The sequence below is a fragment of the Anolis carolinensis genome, chromosome 2 (assembly GCF_035594765.1).
Source record: "Anolis carolinensis isolate JA03-04 chromosome 2, rAnoCar3.1.pri, whole genome shotgun sequence".
In the NCBI taxonomy this organism is placed as follows: domain Eukaryota; kingdom Metazoa; phylum Chordata; class Lepidosauria; order Squamata; family Dactyloidae; genus Anolis; species Anolis carolinensis.
Window position 1 is genome coordinate 283,762,062 of NC_085842.1, and position 25,416 is coordinate 283,787,477.

A 25,416-nucleotide genomic window follows, 5' to 3' on the forward strand; every position below is an offset into this window, starting at 1 on the left:
TTAAAACTGATATAAAAATATCATATTATAAAACTGAGGGCGGGGGCCAGGTCAATGGCCTTGGAGGGCCGCATCCGGCCCCTGGGCCTTAGTTTGGGGACCCCTAGGCTAAACTGATGAAGAGTTGTCTGAAGTGAGTAATTCAAATTGGGACAAGTGATTGATATGAAGCCTCCTTCTTTGGGGACTTAAACTTCTTTCTAACTCTGATTTCATGACTGTATATGGATTTATTTAGTTGACTTGCATGACTGGATAAGTCTGCTGGTTCTGGGCAAGAATATTTCATGGTTAACTCACCTTTACGCTAGTCCTAGTCCAGTTTATCCATATTTTTCCTCATGCCCATTTCTACTTTCAGTTTACCAAGAAGCATTTTTCCTGCATCTGTGATAATGCAAGGGCCAATCCCCATGAAATTGAAAGGGCTTGGCCCCAAATCTCTCACAATAATTTTTATGACATTTTCAAGGAAATAACTCTGCACTTAATAGTACATTCACCTGAATACAGCTGGATTTATTTCTAGTAAGTTTGCATGGGGTTGATTGCTGATGGCCGTAGAAAGAGAAAGATGCTAACACTTCAACAAAATGAACCAAAGTAGCCCCAAACTGTAATGTCTTTAATCTACTTACAGATCTGACTTACATGACAGAGAAAAACCTAGAAAAATATAATATGCACTAAAATAACTGCTTTCACTTGAAATTGGCATATTATAGTGTTATTTCTATGGAAATGAAAATATGAATTTGAGATGCTTTGAAAAATAAATGTATTGATAGTGTAACATACTGGAAGATCTGGTAGAACAACAAATGGAAGTGCAAAGTAAAGTTGCATGTGGGCAGGACTGTTAAAACAAAAGTTCTGGAAAGGTTGGGGATTTGAAAGTCATACCTGCCAGAGACATTTTGATAATACAGTATTTTTAAGATGGTGTACAGACATTTTTATATATTTTTTGGTAGACTTATGAAGCAAAAGGACTAAGATGACTTCCAATACGGAAGAAGTATTATCCAGATAAGTGTCCCAGGCAGAACAGATAACACAGCCCAACAAAACAATTCCTGGTATCTTGGTTTTTAGACCTGCTTCTGGCGTTATTTGGGGTACTGATTCAGAAAATTGCATTGAATAGACTGCATAAACTGCAGTTTTTTAGATATGGTTAGAACCTTCTATGGTGAGCAGATGACTTGTATATGGCATATGTTATTTCAAAAACTAGAGCTGATAGGGAAAAATTGCTGCCACTTTTGGAATCAGGTTTAACATTTGAGGCACCAAAATGTGTCTTGGCACATGTAATTCAAGAAATTTCACAGAACATACAAACCCATACAAAGATAGTGGAACTATGTAGGATGGCTCTGTCCACTGTGTAGCTATACAAGCCAATCTTGATTCAGAATGAACAATTTTGAACAGAATGGCTGAAGTAAATATGACAGAATGATGTTGTACAGCTGTGAAAGACTCCCATCTGCAGTATAATGGATATCTCTGTTATTGGTTACATCACTAGGGTTGGTGTCACCCTGTGCAATAACTCATGCTGTCACCCCAAGGGCCTCCTCCTATACCAAAACTCGTAGATCTCATGTGAATCAGAAAAACATTTAGTAAAGCTCACAAGCTGCTTAGTGCACCAATACTATTTTGAAATGATAACAAAAGGGCTGCCATTACTTAAAGACCTATTTCCTCTTTTCATTTTGTACAAAAGAAGCAGTATTATTCATGCTGCAAAGAAAAGAAAGAAAGAACAAGATCAGTCTGTAACACCTAACATCTTATAATGCTTCAGTGATATATTTTGTTGTTCTTATGACCTGTCAAGTAGGCTTTGATTTATGGTAGCTCTGTGAATGAGAGACTTTCAAGAAACCTTATTGTTAACAGCCCTGCTCAGGTCTAGCAAACTCAGGGTGGTCTTCCTATTTTCTACTTCAACTTTACTGAACTACATATGACATAAACAAATTTGCAGCTTTGTAGTTTGTGATATTTATTTCTTTTTCATTGAAATTGGTACTGTCCCACCCAATATCATAAGATCAGTTGAACAACTGAAAACGTTGGATAATACAATAAAGGTAACACAATAAAAATAATTTAAGCATTCTATAAATCTATCACACAACTGCATCATTTTAAAAAGTTGAAGTTAAAACAATATGAAACCATTTATGTGTGTGCCTTGACTGAAGTCATTAGGGTTCAAAGACTTTTATAAAGTGGTTTTAACTTGGCACTGAATTGAAACCTATGTCAGCAGCAGTGGGGCCTCCAAGGAGAGAGCTACCACCACTAGCATGCCACAACTGAGAAGCTCCTCTCCCATGTCCTCATTTAGTGCTTTTCACCTGGGGAGAGCGTGAATGAGCTCCCTCTATCAGCTCCAGCTGCATGCAGGGACATGAGAGAAACCTCCCACAAGGATGGGAAAAACATCAGTACATCTAGGCGTCTCCTGGGCAACATCCTTACAGACGGCCAATTCTCTCACACCAGAAGCGACTTGCAGTTTCTCAAATCACGGCTAAAACAAAAAAACAAAAAAAACGACTTGAGAGACACAGAGCATGGCCTCTCCTGCAATCATCAGTCATCTGAAAGGTACACATGGGAAGAGGCACTGCTTCAAGTATTGAAGTCCCAAACTATTTAGAACATGAAATGTCATTTATGTTGAATTCAAACCAGAAATGTTTTAGCAGCCAGTGTGATGGAATGGAATGTCCTGCAAAATATTTAGAGTGGCTTGCAAAAAGAAATATTAAACGCACTGTCAAGGATTTCAGCAAGCCCCCTTTTCAGAATATGCTATTTCATCTCTCATTCAACAGCCAAAAAAAACCCCAACAACAACTCTATGCTTACTCAACTGGATGGTTTTCCTTCTGCTATGACCTTTTATCTTTTGTAATATTCTCTCTATTCCTCTTAATTTTACTTCTATAATAAAAATAATAATAACTTTATTTTTATACCCCGCCTCTATCTCCCCAGAGGGGACTCAGGGCGGCTTACATGGGGCCAAGCCCGAATAAAAACAATAGCAATATAAAACACAACAATAGACAAAAAAAAATGCACAATTATAAAAATTTAAACATTAGCCAGTAAAAACAAATGACAACAGCTAATAAAAATATGGATTAAAATGGAGAGGTTGTTAAAGTAGACTGGGTAAGGTGCACCATATAAATATTGTAAACACGAGGTGACTGATAAAGTGCTGCAAATTCTTGGAAGTTCAAATTGGGATTGGAATTGACCCTGTGTCTTTATCAAGTTGACATAGGTAAAAAGTGTAAACGTCTCCCTAAGTTGATGATCTCGTTTGTCTGGACAAGAATGAGGGGGGGGGGGAATCACACAGCCAATCAAATGTTGGATCACAACTTCCAGAATGTTGTGGGCCAGCCTCCATTTGAGCTGACAGGTGACCCTTAGGTAAGGCCCATTCAGCCTGTGATTACCCCTGCACCTGCCTTGCCAGAGGTACAGCCAAAGTTTGTCCCTGTACCTGCTTTGTCAGAGGATTTTGGATTTGGGCCTAGCATGCAACCAGAATCTGTCCCAGTGGATTCTGGAACTAGAGACAGAATGGTTGCAAGTAAACAGTCTGAACCGCATTCCTCTATGCACCCAAGGCCAGGCCTTCTGATGCCAGATGGACATTCCAGTTTGGATGCTGAAAATGATAACATGGGAAGGGCTAATGAGCTTGACAGGAGAGGAGCGATAACTCAACACCAGATAGAGAGGGAGTCTGTGTGAAGGAGTAGACTGCTGCTTTTGAAGCGAACTAATAAGCACTATTCTCATGCTTTTAGGCCTTGAATTTCCTTTTAAAATGTTTGCTTTCTCTGACACAGTTAGAGGTGGCAACATTGCTAATCTTTGCTCCATGTTCCTGTGTATTCCTGCAGCTGTGTGTCTTGCTTCAAGTTCCAGCCTCGCTTCTGCCTGTGAATCCATTTGAGCGTTCCAGTGACTTTGCTGTTTGGATTTCTATTCTAGCCAAGACCCTCACCTTGTGTTTCAGCATTGATTTAATACCTTGGACTATCTTGGAGTTTGATCCTCCATTCTAGTCTTGTTTCCTGTGTTTTTCATTTGACTCATGCCTTGGAATTAATCTTGTTTGGACTATTTTTGATACCTTTCTTGGGACTTACTTTGATATCCAGTTTGGACTATGTTCTTTGAGTGACTTTTATAGACTCTTGCTTCAAGATTTTTGCTCTTGTGGATTTAAACACATTTTATGGACTCTGAACTTTGATTTTGCTATTGCTTGCATATAACCCCCAATAAACAGCTTGCTTGCTTATATTCTGGGGCTCCAGTGTGGTTTTGAGGTGCCTACGTAGTCTAGGGGCTCTGTGCAGCATAACTAATGGAGAGGAATGCTCAAAGTTGCACTGTAACAAATTGCACAATGTGTTGTCGAAGGCTTTCATGGCCGGGATCACAGGGCTGTTGTATGTTTTTCGGGCTGTATGGCCATGTTCCCGAAGTATTCTCTCCTGACATCAGGAGAGAATACTTCGGGAACATGGCCATACAGTCCGAAAAACATACAACAAATTGCGCAATTCCCACTTGTGGTCAGGGCTGTAGCTGGGGGTGGGGGAGGGGATTCAGGGTTCAATGCTCCCCCCAAATGTATCAGGTTAAAAGAAATCTGGGTTACTCATGAATTGGTTAAAATTCATGAGTAAACCTGGGTTTTTTTACCAGACACATTTTTTTTTGGGGGGGGGGGCCTTAACCCCCCCCCCCCCCCCGGCTACAGCCCTGCAAACAACCATTAAGTTTTTATTTCAGTAATAATCACTAGGAGATAGCTCTTAATAGAAGCAAGGGGTTACAAATAAGATATGAATCTTCTATATATATAAATGGGTAATGAAATTTCAGCCTAGGACAAAACAACAAAACTACACATCCCAGAAACACTAAACTTGGCAGCACAACCCCTCATCTATGCCTCTACGTTCATACAATAAAAAGAAAAGAAAAATAAAGTCCTAATGAGAGGGAGAGGAATAATTGTTTTTATCTAATTGCTGCCAGTTAGAAGGCTAAACTCCGCCCACTTGGTCTCCTTGCAACCCACTCAGCCCAGGGGACAGGCAGAGTTAGGCCTCACTTAGGCCTCTTCCACACTGCCTAAAAATACAGATTATCAGATTTTAACTGGATTATATGGCAGTGTAGACTCAAGGCCCTTCCACACAGCTATATAACCCATTTATAATGGACTTAATGTCAGGGGAAAACCTTTACCCTTTACCTTAACTACCACCAATTCCTCAAGACTTTATTTCTCATACCATACTTCGCCACAGCAACGCGTGGCCGGGCACAGCTAGTACTTTATATTTTTAAAAAAGATTTCACAAAGAGCTGGAATGAAGTACCCGATCCACAGAACACGATTTTGCTTTGACAAACAGAAGTGGGTAAAGTGGAAAAATGTGAAAGAGAAAAAGTTGTCAGTTGACTGCCAAAACCTGGACAATATGAAGATGTTTGCACACATTTGTTTTTGGTTCACTCAAATTCAATTTATCAAACTCAGAGCTACCCCAGGGATCCTTCTCAGTAATGTTTCTGATTTATTCCTTTTATTTATTTCCTTTGTCAGCATTTACATTTTACCAGGGGGAGAAATGGCTTTCTGTACTCCGTCTGACAGCCTCTGAATTTTAAATCCAAACTACCTGTCACATTTGGAAATATTTAATCTCCAGTTCAGAGTTGGGTCCTCCCTGGTGAGCACATATTATGGGAACTGAATTGACTGTATTTGTCACTGAGGCCAAGACGTAACATGGTTTCTGCCTTAAAGACCTTTTTGTTACCCCACAGAGAAAACATTCATTTGATTCCTTTGCCTATAAACCTCAGATGTTTTAGCCGCAGCTTCTGAGAGATTCAGCAACTGCCATCCTTTTATGCTGACAATTATACCATTAGTATCTTTCCAGTGCAGGATGGGATTCCAATTGAATATCAGCATTGCACACATCTGAGGCCTCCTAGCACTTATTACTCTGCTATTATCAGTAGGTTTGTACTGTAAGCAGGACTCAAAAGAACTGCAAACTGTATAGATCTATTACCTTTAGTGTGCAATTAATCTCGTTGACATTACTTATATGACTGTGGATTAAAATGCCTGGAAAGCATACTGTTGAATTCTGTTGCTCATTAATATTGATCAAAAATTGTTGTTCTCTTTGTGTTAGAAGCTACTTAAAGATTACCTGGGAAAGTATTACTACCCTATTGATTAAAAACAAAGAATCCCTGAAGCCTGCTGTGCTTTAAAGCAAGAGCAGAAGACTTCGCTGCAAAGATAAATGTTTACTGACTTTATCTAATTAAAAATATCAGTCACATGCAAAGTTGGGTGACATATCCTCTATATTATGACAAACATTTGATTTCTGTGCCATGTTTTCTACTGAAGTTTCAATGAGGGGAAGGCTGCACCTGTCATGCAGATGTTGAAAACATCCCAAAGGATACCAGTTCATTCCCCATCCTCTGACATTTGATTAATATATATTTTTAACATATATAGAGGCAATATACTGTGTGTTTTCCTCATTTCTGAAGGCTTTTTCAATTGGGAAATGGAAATAACAGTTTTAACGTGTGCACCATTTTGAAAACCCTGTCAGGTTATGCTGGGCAAGGCAAGAAGAATATGTGTTTTTCCTCTTCATTCCGGTGGCATTTTTTATCCTTTCATATATTTTTTGATGTGGCAATTGTGAGAGCATGTTGATCATAGAATCATAGAATTGGAAGAGACTTAATGGGCCATCCAGTCCAACCCCTTGCCAAAAAGCAGGAAAATCATAGTCAAAGCACCCCGATAGATGGCCATCAAGCCTCTGTCTAAAAGTCTCCAAAGAAGGAGCCTCCACCCCACCCCGGGGCAGAAAATTACATTGCTGAATAACTCTCACAGTTAGGAAGTTCTTCCTAATGTTCAGGTGGAATGATGAATTTGATGGGGTGATTTTGAGAGCTGGATGATGATGACACAGCTGATAGGAAAATAATGAACTCATTTGAGATATGCTGGAGAATATCCCAATGGATATTGTGCATTGTTAAAAGATAAATAAATCATATCTAGGTCACATGATGAGAAAAGACTATAATGCTTGGCAAGATATAAAGCAGTAGGAAAAAAGGAAGACAACATACTAGATCAGTGGTTCTCAACCTTTCGTCCTCCAGTTTTTTTGAACCTCAGCTCTCAGAAATCCTAGCTAGATTACCAGCTGTTAAGAATTGTGAGAACTGAAGTCCAAAACATGTGGAGGACCAAAGGTTGTCACTGAGTTTGTCATTCCTTAAACTTTAAAAAATTCTGTCCCTATTCTTATTTATAAGTAAATTACATGGTTGGAAATTTAGCGGGGGGGGGGGGGGGCTTCTGGTATAGCAAAATGAGACTTTAAGTGCTCAAATAATAATTTTTTAAAATACTATTCCATTCCAAGGAATGAAGATCAGTTCTTTATTGTGGAGAGGGATTTCAAAACAGTTGTGAAGAACTCACTTCAGATGTGTTCAAGCATGTAATCACTTTTTAAATACGAACACTATTGACTGCCAGTTTTTCATAGGCAAAACAATTGAAGTAAAAAAAGGGTCTTCATTAGTGGATAAAAAGAAAACCTGCTTATATCTTTATGAAAGCCTATGGCTAGCACCCAACTGCAGATGGGCAAAGAAAGAGTCTCCGAGTCTATGAACACATAGATTGTTGGCATTCTTCTAATATCTGAAGACAGGATGCAAGGGTTTTGGCAAAGGGGGGAATTGGCAATGCCAGTAACAAGGGAAGGCATGCAAGTCACTTGGTTGGCTACAGGAGAGATTTTTGAGGGCTAGATGTGACTGCTGGTCCACAATTGGAAATTATTGGAAATCATTAAGTTCATGCTGAGACTTTTCAGGAAATGTTTAGTCTTGCATATTATAATAATAATTTTACTTCCCTTGAACAATGTAAGTTGATATATATGTAATGAAAGTAAGTTGAGCCCTCTAGTATTTTTATGGTAATAACAATGTATAAAACACAGTGCCATACAATATTGTAATGCCATGCTTTGTTACATTACATTGGACTAGCAGCAAGGTCTGTCTAATGGTGGTGATAAAATCAATTCTTCTTAAAGCTTTCATATGTTATTCAGGGAGTATGTGAAAGATTGTAGCCATTTAATTTCCTTTTAAAGTAGGGGAGATCACTAATATATGAATTTATCTTTTTGTGTGCAAATATCTGATTTGTCATTTCCTCTTTTTTAATTTTTCAGGGCCATGCATTCCTAATCCCTGTCATAATGGTGGAATATGTGAAATTAGTGAAGCATATAGAGGAGATACCTTCATTGGCTATGTCTGTAAATGTCCACGAGGCTTCCATGGGATCCACTGCCAGCACAGTAAGTTTTTGTATATGGTATTTTCTATTCCCTTCATTTTCAAATGAGATCTGCTATGGCTTTTCTACATACAGTTAAATCTTCTAACTTTTTTGTGGAATTTAGCCAATAGCTTTGTAAAGCTACAGTATGATCCCCATATTCATGGGACTAGTACTCAGAGATTTGTTTAATCATGACCATCAATATATGTTCTCTCTAGCATTTTCTAGATCCTTAATTTCAATAGTTTGCTACTATCCACAGTTTCATGTATCCATACAAAGTACCGAAACACATCCCCATGGATACTGGGATTCTTAGTGTAATTTGCTATCTTTATGTAAATTCTCCAAAAAATATCCATAGTTGATGATATGATCATTGGCAGACTTCTTCCTCTTTTATTCCATATCCGTTTAGTTAAACCTATCCAGAGGAGGTCCAAGGTAATTTTCAAGTATAGGCGAACAGAAATTTTGCCCCCCCCCCCCCCCCACACACACACACACATACACCAATCACTGAAAAATAAAAGCGTTGATTCTGGTCATGACAACACACAAATAATAATAATAATAATAATAATAATAATAATAATAATAATAATAATAATAATTATTATTATTATTATTATTATTATTATTAAGATCCAAAGGAGCAGGGTGTGAAAATAGGATCCCAGGCCAGGCTTTTGATGTTAAACTGGATTATATGAGTCCGCGCTGCCACATAATCTGGGATAAACAGAAAATTTGTGATTGGATCCTGGGATATAGGTCCCGTCTGGAAGGGCCCTAAGTGGCATATAAACTTTGGCAAGCTGGGCATTCCTTCTGCATGCTACAGCAGGCAAAAATGCAAATCATGGGTCAGTTGAGCAACATGACAAGGAGGCAAAGAGAGAGGACCCTTGCACACAGCCATATGACCCAGAATATCTGCTTTGAACTGGATTATCTGAGTCCACACTGCCAGATAATCCAGCTCAAAGCAGAAAATGTGGGATTTTATTCAGCTATGTGTGGAAGGGGCCAGAGGGAGGGCCCTTACAGAGCCCTGCATCCCATAACTGCTTTGAACTGGATTATCCAGTTCCAGATAATCCAGCTCAAAGCAGAAAATGTGGGATTTTATTCAGCTATGTGTAGAAGGGGCCAGAGAGAGAACCCTTACAGAGCCCTGTATCCCAGAATATCTGCTTTGAACTAGATTATCTGAGTCTACACAGCCAGATATTCCAGCTCAAAGCAGAAAATGTGAGATTTGATTTAGCTATGTGTAGAAGGGGCCAGAGGGAGGACCCTTACAGAGCCCTGCATCCCAGAATAACTGCTTTGAACTGGATTATCAGAGTCCACACTGCCAGATGTTCCAGCTCAAAGCAGAAAATGTGAGATTTTATTTAGCTATGTGTAGAAGGGGCCAGAGGGAGGACCCTTACAGAGCCCTGCATCCCAGAATAACTGCTTTGAACTGGATTATCCAGTTCCAGATAATCCAGCTCAAAGCAGAAAATATGAGATTTTATTTAGCTATGTGTGGAAGAGGCCAGAGGGAGGACCCTTACAGAGCCCTGTATCCCAGAATATCTGCTTTGAACTGGATTATCCAGCTCCAGATAATCCAGCTCAAAGTAGAAAATGTGGGATTTTATTCAGTTATGTGTGGAAGGGGCCAGAGAGAGAACCCTAGATAACCCAATTCAAAGCAGATATTGTGAGATTTTCTGCCTTGATATTCTGATGGTCCTTTCAAACAGCCATATAACCCAGAATATCAAGGCAGATAATGCTCATTATCTGCTTTGAACTGGATTATATGGCAGTGTGGACACAGATAACTCAGTTGAAAGCAGATATTGTGGGTTATTCTGCCTTGATATTCGGGGTTATATGGCACACAGCCATATCAAGGCAGATAATCCACATTATCTGCTTTGAACTGGATTATATGGCAGTGTGGAGTCAGATAACCCAGTGCAGAGAGAGTGGGAGAAGAGAGCCATGGAGATAAATAGCAAAGATAATAGGCTTCTTGTTGAAGAAGAATCACTCAATGTGTTGTATCCAGAACAAAATAATAGAGTTGGTAGATCTAGATATGTGTATTAATGAAATAAAAATAAATCTCTTGTTTGCACTTGTGTGTCTTGTACCATTAATCTGTGTTGGGTAATGTTTCACGTATTTTAAATTTGTTTTAATGATTCCTTTGTAGGTTTAATTCTATTTTAATGCTTATTGGTATACAGTATACATTAATAGTAATATCAAAAATAAAATATAGTATCCTAACAATAATTAGCACAACTTCTAGTTTTTAACACATTTTCTAAATTGTTGCTATTTTAATTGATATTCTCTGCTTTGGAGCATTTTTAGAGGTGAAAAGGTGACATACAGAATAAATAAATATAAGTAAAAGGTAAAGGTTTTCCCCTGATATTAAATCTAGTTGTGTCCAACTCTGTGGGTTGGTGCTTATCTCCATTTCTAAGATGAAGAGCCAGCATTGTCCATAGACACCTCCAAGGTCATGTGGCCGACATGACTGCATGGGTCACCATAACCTTCCTGCCAGAGCAGTATCTATTGATCTACTCACATTTGCATGTATTCAAACTGCTAGGAAACCCGATAGGTTTCCTAAGGAGTCATAAGATCCTAGTATGGGAGAAAGCTGAACCCTAGGAACCACACAGTCAACAGGTGGCCATCAGGCTTTTGCTTTAAAGCAGGCATGGGCAAACTTGGACCTTCCCTCCTTCCCTACCGGCTGTTACAAATTGTGAGAGTTGAAGTCCAAAACACCTGGAGGGCTGAAGTTGGCCCATGCCTGCTTTCAAGCCTCCAGAGAAGGAGGCCCCACTGTCAACTCGAGAGAGAGAGAGAGAGAGAGAGAGAGAGAGAGAGAGAGAGAGATGGGGGAGGGAGGGGAAGAGGAGCTGGCAGTCCTGCAGAAGGCTTTTTCCAGCTCCTTTGCCGGCTTTCCTTCATGCATATAACAAATATTCACCTAAAAATCCCATGACATGAAATAGAAACGGAGGGCTGGAGCATTCTCTCCTGATGTTTCACCCATATCTATAGCAGGCATCCTCAGAGGTTGTGGGTCTGTTGGAAACTAGGCAAGTGGAGTTTATATATCTGTGGAATGATGTCCAGGGAAGGAGAAAGAACTCTTTTCTGCTTGAGGCAAGTGTGAACGTTGCAATTGGCCAGCTTGATTAGCATTAAATAGTCTTGCAGCTCCAAAGCCTGGCTGCTTCCTGCCTGGGGGAATCCTTTGTTGGTGGGTGTTAGCTGTCCCTGATTGTTTTGTGTCTAGAATTCCTGTCTTCTGAGTGTTGTTCTTTATTTACTTTATTCATTTAGAGTTTTTTTTAAATACTGGTTGATTATTATTTCCAATAACCCCCACAATTCCTAATGTTGCCATTGGCCACCTTGATGAGCATTGAATAGCCTTGCAGAGGGCTCAGCTGGGAAGGGAAGGGAGGGGGCGGAGCAGGATGCATATAGATGCACCCCTCAGGTAGGGGGCAGGGAAAGTGGTGCCAAACTGCCTCGGAGCCTGCATGTAGATGCACCTGAGGGGCACCAGGCAGTGGGAGGGGGGCTGGATGGCAGGGGGAGGAGGGAAAGTGAGGCAGAGGTGGAGCGGGAGCCCCAGGAAGCTCCAGTTTTCCTGGAGGCCCTTGGTTACTGTTTAACCCCTCCCCCCTACTCACGTTTCAGCAGTAAATGGATCCGATGAGTCCAGGGCCCCGGTTCTCTTGGCCCGGCAGCCATTGAGCCCAGGGCTGCCCTCTTCCCTCCAGGCAGAAGGCAAGGAGAAAGGGCCTCATTTGCAGCCCTGGCCTCGAGTAGGGGCGGGGCCACGGGGGTGGGGCCGCATGGCACAGGGGCAGGCCAGGCTGTGTGGCCCCGCCCCTGCACGGCCCTGCCCCCCGCAGGAAGGCCTGGAAAGGAGGAAGAGGAAGTGGGGGCTGGTGCCATCCTCCCAGGACCTCAATGGCGCCCCCAGACGATGGCGCCACAGGCAAATGCCTCCCTTGCCTGGTGGGTGGACCGGCTCTGAACCTATCAATGGTAGATAGCACAGAAGCACTAGGAGCAACATTATGACTAGAACCCACTTGCCTTAGTCTAGCTTAAAGAGAATGAAGCTTTCTCAGTGACTTCATGGTAAAAAAAAAAAAAATTAGAGACACATACATTTCACATATGAAATCTGGGGTATATGGGTCCAAGCAACATCAGGGTGTGGTCAAGATGACCAAAGTTAAGAATGAGGACAAATGGACCAGCTAGGAGAAACTGGAGCAACTTGCTTTTGCATCTGCCTACTAGAAAAGGCAAGATCCTACCTGATCCTCTCCTTTCCCTGCTGATGAGTTAATTAAGAACAAACTAATTTTGCAGTTTGAACTCAGTTTGCAGCAACTGGAGTAAGGTGAGGAGAAAGTTGGGCAGTGGGAGAAGGAGAAATGAACTGAGACATTGTAATACCTGTTTCCCCGAAAATAAGACAGTGTCTTATATTACGTTTTGCTCCCAAAGATGCTCTAGGTCTTATTTTCAGGGGATGTCTTATTTTTCCATGAAGAAGAATTCACATTTATTGCTGAACAAAAAAAAAGAACATTTATTACATACTGTACAGCAGTTGTCATCACAAACCAGCATAACCAGACAAACTGTGAATCCAATCAAGAATTTCTTGTTACTGCCATTATTTCCATATACAACAATCTATGGTATGTACATTTACTGATCTTGCATTTATTTTTATTTATTTATTTCGAATATTTCTACCCCGCCATTCTCCCCGAGGGGACTCAGGGCGGCTTGCTCTGGTGTTCTGTTCAGCGTGCATGCCTCTAAACAAAAACTTTGTTAGGTGTGATGAGTCATGGGCCATGTAGTCCCGTTTCTGGCACTGTTGTGCCAGATGAGGAGGAGAACTTGGGTTTTTCGCCGTTTCAGTCAGAATTGGAACTTTCCCAGCCAGATTTGGAAACCTTGCACCTGCAAGAGATTTGTCTTCCAGAAGTCTGTCAAACAAGCCCTGAGCCTAAATCTCCTACGTTTTCTCGCCATGATTTTTGTAAACAACAGAGAGGAGTCGATCAGGCGTCTCGCAGGAGTGCTAGGATAGCTGCTAAGCATTCAGCTGATTAAGCCTGCTTCCCATGGGAAATTTTAGGGAGTCATGCATCTGGACTCAGAAAATAGCTTTCGTTTCTGGTTCTCCAGAGAACTGCTCTTGGGCGGGAAAACGGGACCCTATTTAGGTGTTTTACCCACAAAGGGATCTTGCGGAGTCAATTCGTCAGCAACCGGAGTAGCGTGTGTGGACAGCTACTCCGCTTTCAAGCCTCCGTTCCTGTCGCCAAGCCTTTGTTCCCAGCTTTGTTTACTCCACGATTCCTGCCTTGCTTTCTAAGACTCAGCCTCGTCTTGTTTCCCGGATTTTGCCAAGAAATTACCACGGATCTTGTTCTTGTTCCTTGTTTCCTTGTTGCCTTGAATCAAGCCTCGTTTTTCCAAGAATCAAGTTACTTCCTAGCCTCGCTCAAGTTTCATGGACTAAAAGACCTTGTCATCTCCCCTCACTTTGCCTGGCAAAGTGAGTGTTTCGGTTATTGGATTACAACTTTGGACCTTAATATTTCATATTGGACATTGTTTCTTTGGACTAATTTTGACCTTTCCTGAAAGGTCTATTTCTGGACTATTTCATACACTTGCTTTTATTAACTTTATATATTCCTTCAATAAAGATATTAGTTAGATTCTGGCCTCTGTGTATGGTTATTGGTGCTCTGCAGCCTGGGTCGTGACATTAGGTCTTATTTTCAGGGGAGGACTTATATTTAGCAATTCAGCAAAACCTCTACTAGGTCTTATTTTCAAGGGTTGTCTTATTTCCGGGGAAACGGGTAGGAGCTGAAAAGTGAGTTGACATGATTGATTTGATCTGTTTCTGCCCAGTCATAACATCTGGAGGGAGTGCAAACCAATAAATCAACACTGTCCAAAATGCATGGTCGTGTCTTTCTTCAAAGAGAGATAGAAATAAAGATAAAGAGAAAGGAACAAAACCTCAGTAACTGCACAAGTGTATACGGTTAACACTATTCAGTAGGCTTGTCCGATCGATGGAAAAAATGTTTCAATTCTCGTTTCTAAAGTAGGGGGTGCCGGCTCTTCGATGTAGAAATTATTTCTAAATGTTTCACCCAAAATTTTTGGATATTTCTGAAAATTCGTAATGTTTCTAAAATGTTTCTAAAATGGCGGACGCGCATGCGCAATCGCCAAAAAACAGGAAACCGGGGGGGACATTTCTGGGGGTCTCCCGCCCTCATTTCTTGAGCTATTCTCATCAAATTTGGTACAGTGGGAGAACACATTCCACACTCTTTGCTCAACAAATTGCAGAATGTTTCCTGTCTCCTATGATTTTTGGTGAATTTTCATAACTTTTTATAATACACTATTTTTCAATATTTGAAGAAACCTGTTCCTGGTTTGAAAGTCTTATTTCCTGTTCAATTGGGTTCTTATCACTGTTAAAGTCCCTCTTCTACTTGTGTAGACTTTGGATTAGAAATACAGCACACGCCAAGCAATGCCTTGACAGGATTGGCAACGTCCTTTGGAAACTATAAATTGCCTTTGAACCTTTTGATCAATGGTGCCACTGGCTGACCTTGTGATTGCAAAAATGAAACTCTGGCTGAGGACTTTGGATTAGAAATGCAGCACACGCCAAGCAATGCCTTGACAGGATTGGCAACGTCCTTTGGAAACTATAAATTGCCTTTGAACCTTTTGATCAATGGTGCCACTGGCTGACCTTGTGATTGCAAAAATGAAACTCTGGCTGAGGACTTTGGATTAGAAATGCAGCACACGCCAAGCAATGCCTTGACAGGATTGGCAACGTCCTTTGGAAACTATAAATTGCTGTGGACCCTCTATTGAATCAAATCAATGTCTGACTTTGTGATTGCAGAAATAAAACTCAGCCCAAGGCTTGGGAATAGAAATGGAGCGTGAGGGAAACAATGCCTTGGCAGGAGTGCCCACGTCCTTTGGAAACTATAAATTGCTGTGGACCCTCTATTGAATCAAATAAATGTCTGACTTTGTGATTGCAGAAATAAAACTGAGCCCAAGGCTTGGGAATAGAAATGGAGCGTGAGGGAAGCAATGCTAATATATAATAATATCTAATTTTCAAGCTCCCTCCTTTTAAGGCTTGGAAAGAAAGGCTTATGAGGTGATTGCTTTATTCCAAAAAAGGAAAAATAGAAAGGCAAAAGGTCTACCTCAGGAGAAGGAACCAACCCAAAGCTCAGCACTAGCAGGGAGGGGCGCAGACTCCTTTGGAAAAAAAAATTCCCAACAGCCACAGCAAGGACTCTGCCCCAAGCCCCAAGCCAATTTCCCCCCAACACAATATCTAAGCACTGCAGCAACCCTCTACCCCCAGTCACTTTGCCCTCTCAGCTTCACGGCGCACGCGAACCACCCTCTCTCCTCGGTATCCCAACCCAGAATGGCTTGGCTCTGTGCGGAGGCGATTTTTATAGTGATTCTAAACGTGGATGCGGAGGACGCTAGCCCCCACCTTTTTTAGCCATCGTGGAAGACTCTGATTGGCAGGGAGCGGGAGCCATGTTAGGCTGCGCTAGGCTCCCGTTCATGTTAGGTTGCAGAAACAAACAAAAAAAAATATTTAAAAAATATTTTAAAAATGTTTTTGGAGGAAAAAAATTAACGAAAATTTTAAGACACAATTACAGAATGGGCCAACGATGGATCGTATTACATTGCCAGTAGCGCCCAGGGAAAACGTTTCAATACTCGTGTCAAAAAACGGGAACAATACGAAATAATTACGGTAGGGGAATTTTTACGACAATATGGACAACCCTACTATTCAATTCTGGGGACATGTAAGAGTCCTTAGTTTCTTTGTGATTTTTTTCCCTTTTAGCTAGGAAAAGTAAAGTTTAACTCTTTGTCATTAAACAAAGATGAGCTTAGTGCTTCTTTGCTGTACATTTAAGAGTATTAGAAAAGTGGAATGTGGACTGATTTGCCAGTGGGCTCAGGGCTTCATCTTGATGTTGTCAGCAGTTCATTTAGCTAATGACAGCTGAAGATGAAAAGGCTTGTTAAAAAAGCAGATATTTATGCTAATGTATTTCATATATCCTCTTTTTTCAGCCCATTTTAATACTAGCCCAAGACAGGTGCTTTTAGTCATGTTTTTTAATTCAGTGGGAAGACTTTCCTGAGGGCTTTATTAATGGATGTACTAGATTTAAAAGCAGTGGACTTCTACCATTTAGGTTGAAAGCACCACATTAAGTCTATCTAACATTTCTTATGACCAGTTGGGGAAATGGCTTTTAAATTATAGATTAGTTTTTATATATAAAAAACTTCTCTCATTACCTTGGGGACTTAAACAAATGGAAGAGTTTTGCAAAAAAAAAAAAAAGACTTGTTTTCTCCATCTTAGCAGTTTCAAGTTTTCTCCATTGTGTACTCAGTCAAACTTATTGGGAAGTGTTCAGTATTTTTATCAATTGCTATGGTCAGCCCACATCATATATATGTCAAATTTTTACTATCCAATATTCATTCAAGCATGAATGCCAGAAGAGCCTTTATAAGATCCTGTAAATATCATACTCATCAAACCACAGTAAATTGCCAGTTCAAGGGAAACCACCACCATATTCATCTGCTCATTAATTGTCTCCCTAGAAGCCAACAAAATGGAGCATGGTCCTCTTAGAAGGAAACTAATGAGTTGTGGAGGAAATGATTGCTTCCCCTCTGTTGTGAGCCACACCACACTGTAAAAATGAACTGTTTGGGGCCATGTCTACATGGGAAAATAAAATGGGCTCACCACTCAGCTGCTGCAGAAAGTCAAGAGGATAAGTGGATTTGCAACTTTATTATTATGTGTATTATTATTATTATTATTATTATTATTATTATTAACTTTAATCCCAAAGTTTCAGAGTGATTGACAGCTAGATTGGGCTAGAACCAGTCCAGTCCACAGTTGACACCTCCAATGGACTGACCACTTCATCAATGCCAGCAAGCAGCTCCTTTCCAGAAGCTTTCTGGCAACATTTTTCTGGGCACCCAGCCATGTCACCAGAAAGTTGACATTGCTATGAATTCTTGAAGAGCTGCTTGTTGGCAACAGCATGACAGAGGTGTCCCCAATGTAGGCAAGCAAATGGATCTGGGGATTCTCCTAGGCTTTATTAGAGCAACTCCAAAATGCTTTCATCTGGAATATTTTGGTAAGCATTGGTAAGTCAGAACACTGACCTATCAGTATTATTCAATATTGTCATTCTAAGGACACAATGCAGTACTTTCTCTGTGGCAAATATTTAAAAACACTGTTTTAAGAAAAACAATCTCATAGTAAAAGATGAATTTATACAACACTATAATTCTATGCATGCAAAATGGAATCAACAATCCATTCTGTAAAACGATGTTCCACAATCACAGCCTTAGGAAAATCCAATCACTTTTTCCAAATGAAACATTCCAATGCACATGACCTTGACCTACTGAACATGCATTTTGATTGGATCTGCCACTGTAGGTGAACTCTTCCAATATTTCAGAACAGTTCTTAAATGCACATAGGATAGCAGGGAAGAGATGAAATCATTTCCCCACAATTATCTAATAGAAACCATTCAATTAGTGGAATCCTCTGTAGTTTATAGGAATATTTCACTTACCAAACTGATATAAATGATTTGTGCCAAGAGAAGATCATTGCAGGTACTTGAAACCAGAATCCAGAATGAGAGAGAACCACATATTGCTTCCACTGTTTGTCAGTACTGTCAGTATAGCAATGACAATCATGCTAGAGCAGCTTTCAGAAAATCAAAATGAGTGCATGCATCAAGAAATTCAATTACAAAAAAGTCTTCCAGTTAAGATGTTCCATTAAGAGCTTTCCATTTTGTTTTAAGCTCCAAAACATGGATAAGAAGTACATGTCTTAAGGGTCACACTATTCAGAGGTGTGTGATATTACTATGGCAATATTGTATAGGTGTCGATCCAGGAGAGTGTGCGGTTTCTCATCCTGTTATCTTGACACATTGAAAAGTCTTACTGAAAGAAAGGTCAATCACTATCATTTCTTTTCTCTTACTCAGGACATTTTTCCAGAAAAAAACATTGTTGCAAAAATCAAAATTTTGTAAGCCAAAATGCTTCTGAACACATTTCCTTGTATATTGACATTTGCAGATAAATTAGTATACAAAATAAATTCTAACGTTTAGGACTTATATCCAGTGTCATTTTTGAAAGTTGAACACATATGGAAAAAATGCATCTCCTCATTATAAATGAAAGACAGTAAAATATCCTTATTTTATCATGAGTTTTCACTGGAGTGAATACATTGTAGTCAATTATAACCATTCACAAATTAACTGTTTCAGTTTATATGTGATAACCTCTGTTCAGTGGGCTATTAGTATCCCTTGAGTTTTGTTTCCAAGACCCCTCATGGATGCCATGGATACACATATTCCATTTATACAATTGTGTAGTAAAATGTTGTCTCATATATAAACTGGCAAAATCAAGCTTTGTTTTGTTTTCCTTTCTTTCTTTTAGTATTTTCAAGCCATGGATGGTTTATCCATAGATATACAAAGAGCTGACTGTACAGGCTTCTGAAAAACTTTTCTTTTCTTTTTACTTCCATGTCGGTGCATTGAGTGATAGACTAGTTAGTTATCATTCAATTGAGTAATCTGAATAAACTCTTACAGAGTACAGAAACAATATGGGTTAATTCTAAGACATATGGTATTTTCTGAAATTATGATTTCTAAACATGCAACCTATCAGTTTTAGCTTTATATTGCAAATGACCCAGTATCTCACCAGATCAATTAAACCAGATAATTGTGAAACCTGTCAAACACACTGACAGTTACATCAGTGGGTCTCAATCCAATACTTCTTTGACCTTTTGTTCATGTAATAGATTGTGCACACAATCAATATGTAAATTGCAGAACACATCGCTATTAATTTCATATGCTCAACTTGACAGCTTTGCTTTGACATTCATTTTTCAACATACCTTAGATGATTCTGATATTTTAGCAGTGATTTCAATAGACACATGTACATCTTACACCACAATGAAGGCTAATACATTGAATACAATATGTGTGGTTGGGAAAGAAATCCAACATGTCTGATTCATAAATAGGACTAACAATACAGGTTAAACACCAGTTATCCAGAATTCTAGAATCAGAAAGATTCCAAAATTGTCCACATGGGTGGCTGATACAATGAACGTCTAACAATTTTGCTTTCCCCCTCTTAAGCCCAGGAGAGATATTTCTCCCCAAAACATAGTGACCAAAATTATGTCCATTTTGGAAAAAAGCTTAAAACTGATGGTTACCACACACTGCAAATTAATGTAAATCTCTCCTATGGCTCCAAGTTGAAATGAGATGTTTGTAAAACAGATTCAGTGCTTGTCTAGAATTGGTTGAAGCTGGAGAGGTATGCTTTCTGCATGCTTTGTTTAAAGGAAAACAGCTATTCACATTTTGCAAAATTCACAAGTTTAGCCATGAGTTGAGAGCACTATTAATTTACACATCCATTCCAAGACTATTTTTATCACTAAGTACTGTTTTTTGTATTGCTTATTCTCCTTATTTGGAATAAGCTGCTGTGCTGTATTTCAGGTGTGGACAGCTATGCAAAGTCAATAGACTTCCTGAAAAAACTGAAAATATTTCAGAGCATTTTTAATCCCAATTCCCACAATTGCTCAAAATAGCTGCAAACCCCTGTGGCTCTGATCCTCCAACTCAAGCCTCCTCATACATTTTAAAAACAATGTCAGAAGCACACGCAACAATAAAAAATAAGAGTATTGGCTGAAAGGGAAACATCTTTTTGGTTTTCAATTTCAATACATGTGAGAGGTATACATTTTAAAAATATTTGGGGTCTAGAGGGTTTTAAGCACTTCTGGGACCATACTTTGGTGTCTCTAGGACTGTCCTTTATCCATCCCTGTTGTCTGTCTGCCTGAAATAAAGTCCCATCCAACTGAATACACATGAACAGGGCCGTAGCCAGAAAAAAATTTCGGGAGGGGTTTTGAAAATTTCAGGGGGGGGGGTTGAACCCCTAGCACCCCTCCCCCCTGCTACAAACCTGTCAATATCTGCTTGAGATAGTGCCTGGAGGGACTCTTAATGTTTTGCGTCTCATAGACTTAGCATGGGGATTTGGTTAACCAATTAAAATTCACAAGTAAACCAGGTTTTTTTTATAACCTGAAAAATTTCGGGGGGGGGGGTTGAACCCCTAACACCCCCCTCCCCCCCCCCCCCCCGCTACAGGCCTACACGTGAATAGGACATATTTCTCACTTCTGCACAAATGAGTATATGATTCACTATTTATGTTCATTTTCTTTCTGTATGTGTTCATTCATAAGTCTGTTACACCTCATGCCCCATTACTATGTAAATGCTTAAAAATAAACCAAACAATTTAAAAATTTAAATAATGCTATTTCACTTTGGAATGCATTTTATTTCAACCCATGAAATGCATTTTGAGGTGCTTTTTGCAGAAATCTGCATTGTTGGAATACAGTATATGTTTTTTGCTGATATGGTAGCTTACAATTAATTTGGTTTATCTTTCACAACATTCTTTCTAGTTATATTTATTTGTCAATTAGTCTTAATAAGATAAATAAACAGGAAGTAGAGATGCTGAACTACATAGGGCAATCTGCTTCTCACTGTCCTTGTTTCCCAACTGGATTCTGGTTCAGTTTTACAGAAATAAGAGATTGTCTTTTTTATCTATGGCTTTAGGGCATTTTTTGTTTCACTCAGAACTAAGAAATCATTGAATAAGACTGAAATACAAACTCAATTTGAACGAACACTTGAGTCTGCATTATGAATTTCTCACAGTGTGCAGTTTTGGGTTGTCAGATCAGCTTAACAACTTCTACAAAGGAGATTAACAAATTGTTCATGATTTCCCTCACAGATATATTAGCGGTCTTCAAGTAGAGACATTTTAACTGTTCAAAATGTCTTCTTTAATATCTGTTCCAGACAGGAAGAGAAAAAACTTGTTGCAACCTTGGCCTTGGTTTGACTCATGCAACGAATTAATGGCTTCACTTTTACGTTCCTTTCTTGAAGGTGATAGGTGTTCCTACTGTTACATAACCCACATCCTTGCTATCTTCTGGCATAAAAGGCCTTTTAAATATTGTATATCATGAATTAATATTCTATATCCTGCTACATTCTTTGCAAATTGAATGCCAATCCTTTAATGTGTGCAAGAACATTGACACGTTAAAAATCCTGCCATGTTGAAACTCCCAATTAAAAGGGCATCCTATGAGACTGACCCAATATAATGAAATTCTGACAGAGAAAACAACTATTGTAAAATTAAGGAGGTTTTTAATCTGCCATAAGTGCTTTATTCTCATTGCTGCCTCACTGAAACGGCTGTCATTCTTGAAAACCAGTTGAAATGATGACTGCCGCATCATAAATTTGAGGGGGAGAGGGAGGGGATGGCAGCCTTTTAAAGATGTGTTTACCAAGGAAAATGAATAATTATGTTTTAATGGCACCATTTAAGACAGTAAACAAGATCTACACCAGTTGTTGATATGACGACACCTTTCATAAATTTATGCTTGGAGTAGTGCCCTAGCCAAGAAGTTTTAATACCTATTTGGAATAAAACCAAGTGCAAGTATCAAAATGTTTATACCCTCTCCAGTTTAATGAATGAGACAAATCCTTTCTAAATACTGTCAAACTGTTCTGTTTTCCCTCTGCTTCACAACATTTTTCTAATTGTTTTTCTGTTCTTCTTACAAATAAAGGTTTTTAAAAATGAAGTGCAATTGAGATGATGGGTGATAGACCAAGCAAGTCAAATTGACATGCCTGTTCTAGCTAGGATAATTTTTGCTTAAAAGATTCTAGAAGTAACTGTGCAATGGGCTTTTTCCTTGATGCCCAAGTGATGCTGTAGGCAAAAATGAATTTTACCATGTTACTTCTATTGTTTCTCATGAAAACAAATGTTTGGCCACTGCTCTCTCTTCTCTGTCTTATCTGTCTTACAACTTTACAAATTGTTGCTGTATTGTGCTTTCTCTGGAGCATTTCTGAACACAGATCTTTCCAGCTGAAGTTGGGAGTTAGCATTGTCTATACATTGCCCCATTCACTGCCACTGTACTCCCAGACAGCTTCAAGTGTGGGTTATGCTTCTTAGAATATGGAACAACCTGGTATTTAATGCCTAAATGGCACTCTAAATATTTTAGGTTTAAATGGCAGGTTATATGTGGAGTTTGTTTCCAAAAGATACCAAATCTTTAAAAAAATGAAAAATGAATTATAAGTGGCAGCACATTGTTGGTAGAAGTATAATACTATTTACACATCAAAACTATAAATATGTATGTATCAAATCACTTTCATACAGGACTTGGAAAAATGTTGCATATCTTCAACACTTTAAAATTACTATAAAATTTGTTCAGATGGATTTGGTACTTCTTGGAAACAAGCTTCACATATCTGTCCATTAGGAGGAGCCTGTTAAAGTTCTGCTTCTGTTGTCTTTTCCACGGCAAATTGGATGCCGGAGCACTTGAGGAAGGCATGCTTATGAAATAGCATATGAACTCTGAAATCATCTCAACGACTGTTGCAATGGGATGTCTAGTTTAAGGACCAAGAGCAGATGTGTCTCCTAGTCTAGTTTTTAAAACTGCTTTCAATGCATGCATGATTGTGACCTAATGTTCTGATGTTTATTAAAAACCACACATATGCTGCTACTTATTGATGGCATTTCTTTGCTTGCTGTATAGTTCTTTAAATTGTGTAGTGTGTGTTTGTTTCAAAAATGGAAAACAGATAATTCTTTTCAGACCTTTTAAATGCGATGTTCCGTGTATTCCTGCAGGTTTATATTTCAGTTCAGAGAAGTCTTGTTAAAATAGTGCCTTAATTTATCTTGGAATTATTGGAAAAAGTCTAATATGTGGCTATTTTCTGGCAAAACTACTTCTGGCTATTCCTTGCCTAAGAAAATCCTTTGAATTTTATGGAGTTGTCATAAGTCAACAAGGGAAATTGAGACATATATATACACAGAGAGAGATTCATAACCAACCTTGGGGTGATGCTATAAGCTACAATTCTCTACAATGTCCTGACAAATTAAATCTGCTCTTATCAATCACTTTTCACCCTTTCAGGTAATCCCCTGGAAGCAATATGAATTTTTTTTTGAAAAAACTGAACAGTGTCATATTAAAGAAAGCCTAAGATACAAGTATGCCTTCTCTTTCTTTCCAATTTATCCCTTTCCACACACTAAGATATGTGTGTGTGTGTGTGTATTTCATGTTTCAATTAAGGCTACATCTACTTAAAAATATTTGAATAGCAGGTGCTTGCTAGGGTTCCCTGCTATGGTTCCAAAATTTGTAGATGCTAAAATTCCATTATATACAATGCCATAGTAAAATGGTGTTGTGTATATATGAAATTACAAAAGTTTGCTTTTGGGGAGAGGGAGGGAGGGAGGGAGGGAGGGAGGGAGGGAGGGAGGGAGGGAGAGAGGGAGGGAGGGAGGGAGGCAGTGGATGATGAAACTCAAGAATGTAGAATCCTTGGCTATGGGAGGCCAACTGTATCTTTTTTTTTTTGATGGCCTGCTAGGAATTATTTTCCAGCCCTTTGCACAAAACTCAAATTTCCCACATCTCAAATGTCAAACCTCAGGTGGAGCTATGCAAGGGGAGGGGAGGGAGTAGAGACAAATTCAACTGATTTAGTTCAGATGAGAAGAGATGGAAAGGTACACTATATCTGTGAATACACTCCCATTTCCTTCTTTCTTTGAACTGAAATGAACTGGACAAAAGCACAAAGGGTCCTATCCAAAAAAGGTATACAAGGGGGAGAAGAAACAGGACAGGAATTAGGATCACAGGAGTGTAAATTGGCTAAAACTTCTTCACCTTTAATGTTCAGAAGAGGACATTTAATCTGGTGTACTTGTTATTTGGTTACGTGGAGAAGCAACTGGTAATAAAAGATATCAGAGTATTTCCAGTTTCCTGTCTGGCAAACCTAGTGTGGCATCACACTCCAACTTCTTGATGTAAGACCTTGGCCAACATTTGTTGGACTTAGAAGTAAAACTAAAAGAAGCAAGGTCTCTTACATCACTAACAAGGAAACTTTACAGAATTTCAGGTACATTGTTTGAAGCTTTCTAGATAGGATTATGAAATTGGCACCTTTAAATGCCTCAAAGAGTGAGTAAGTATTTGCTTTATATAGCAATCCTTAGTTAAAGGGAGCAAAAAAAGTTACTTTTATCAGTAGAGGTTTTGCTTGAATAAACATTCACACAATTGAAAAAATGGAAGTTTATATGCTATTTTTAATCATTCTGTATGGTTCCCTTATCATAAAGTGTACACTTTATGTTAATATTTTCAGTTTTCTTTGAGTTTGTGGATTCAAACAAGCTAAAGCTATTATCTAAGCTTCAAATGTATATTATCTTTCTGTTACCCATTTTCCCAATTTCTTAGAAAGTATACATCAATTTCAATTCTCTCAAAAAGTGCTTTTGTTTTCATTCTTTCAAAGAGTGAAAAAGTCATTTTATATCAGATCACCACAATCTTTCCAGAACTATAGATAACACAAAATGTTGATTGGACTTTTTTGTTCTCCAGGCTAACCTTTAGGTTCAGACAGCTTTTTGAAAATGCACGGATTGGTCAT

General features: G+C 39.1%; 1 protein-coding gene across 1 annotated transcript in view; it reads left to right on the plus strand.

Moving 5' to 3' along the window:
- edil3 (EGF like repeats and discoidin domains 3) overlaps positions 1-25,416 on the plus strand; it is a 366,806-nt gene that overhangs the window by 183,211 nt on the left and 158,179 nt on the right. The window contains exon 4 of the mRNA XM_008103010.3: positions 8,373-8,501. Coding sequence (XP_008101217.1) covers positions 8,373-8,501 — 129 coding nt within the window. The remainder of the gene's footprint in view (positions 1-8,372; positions 8,502-25,416) is intronic.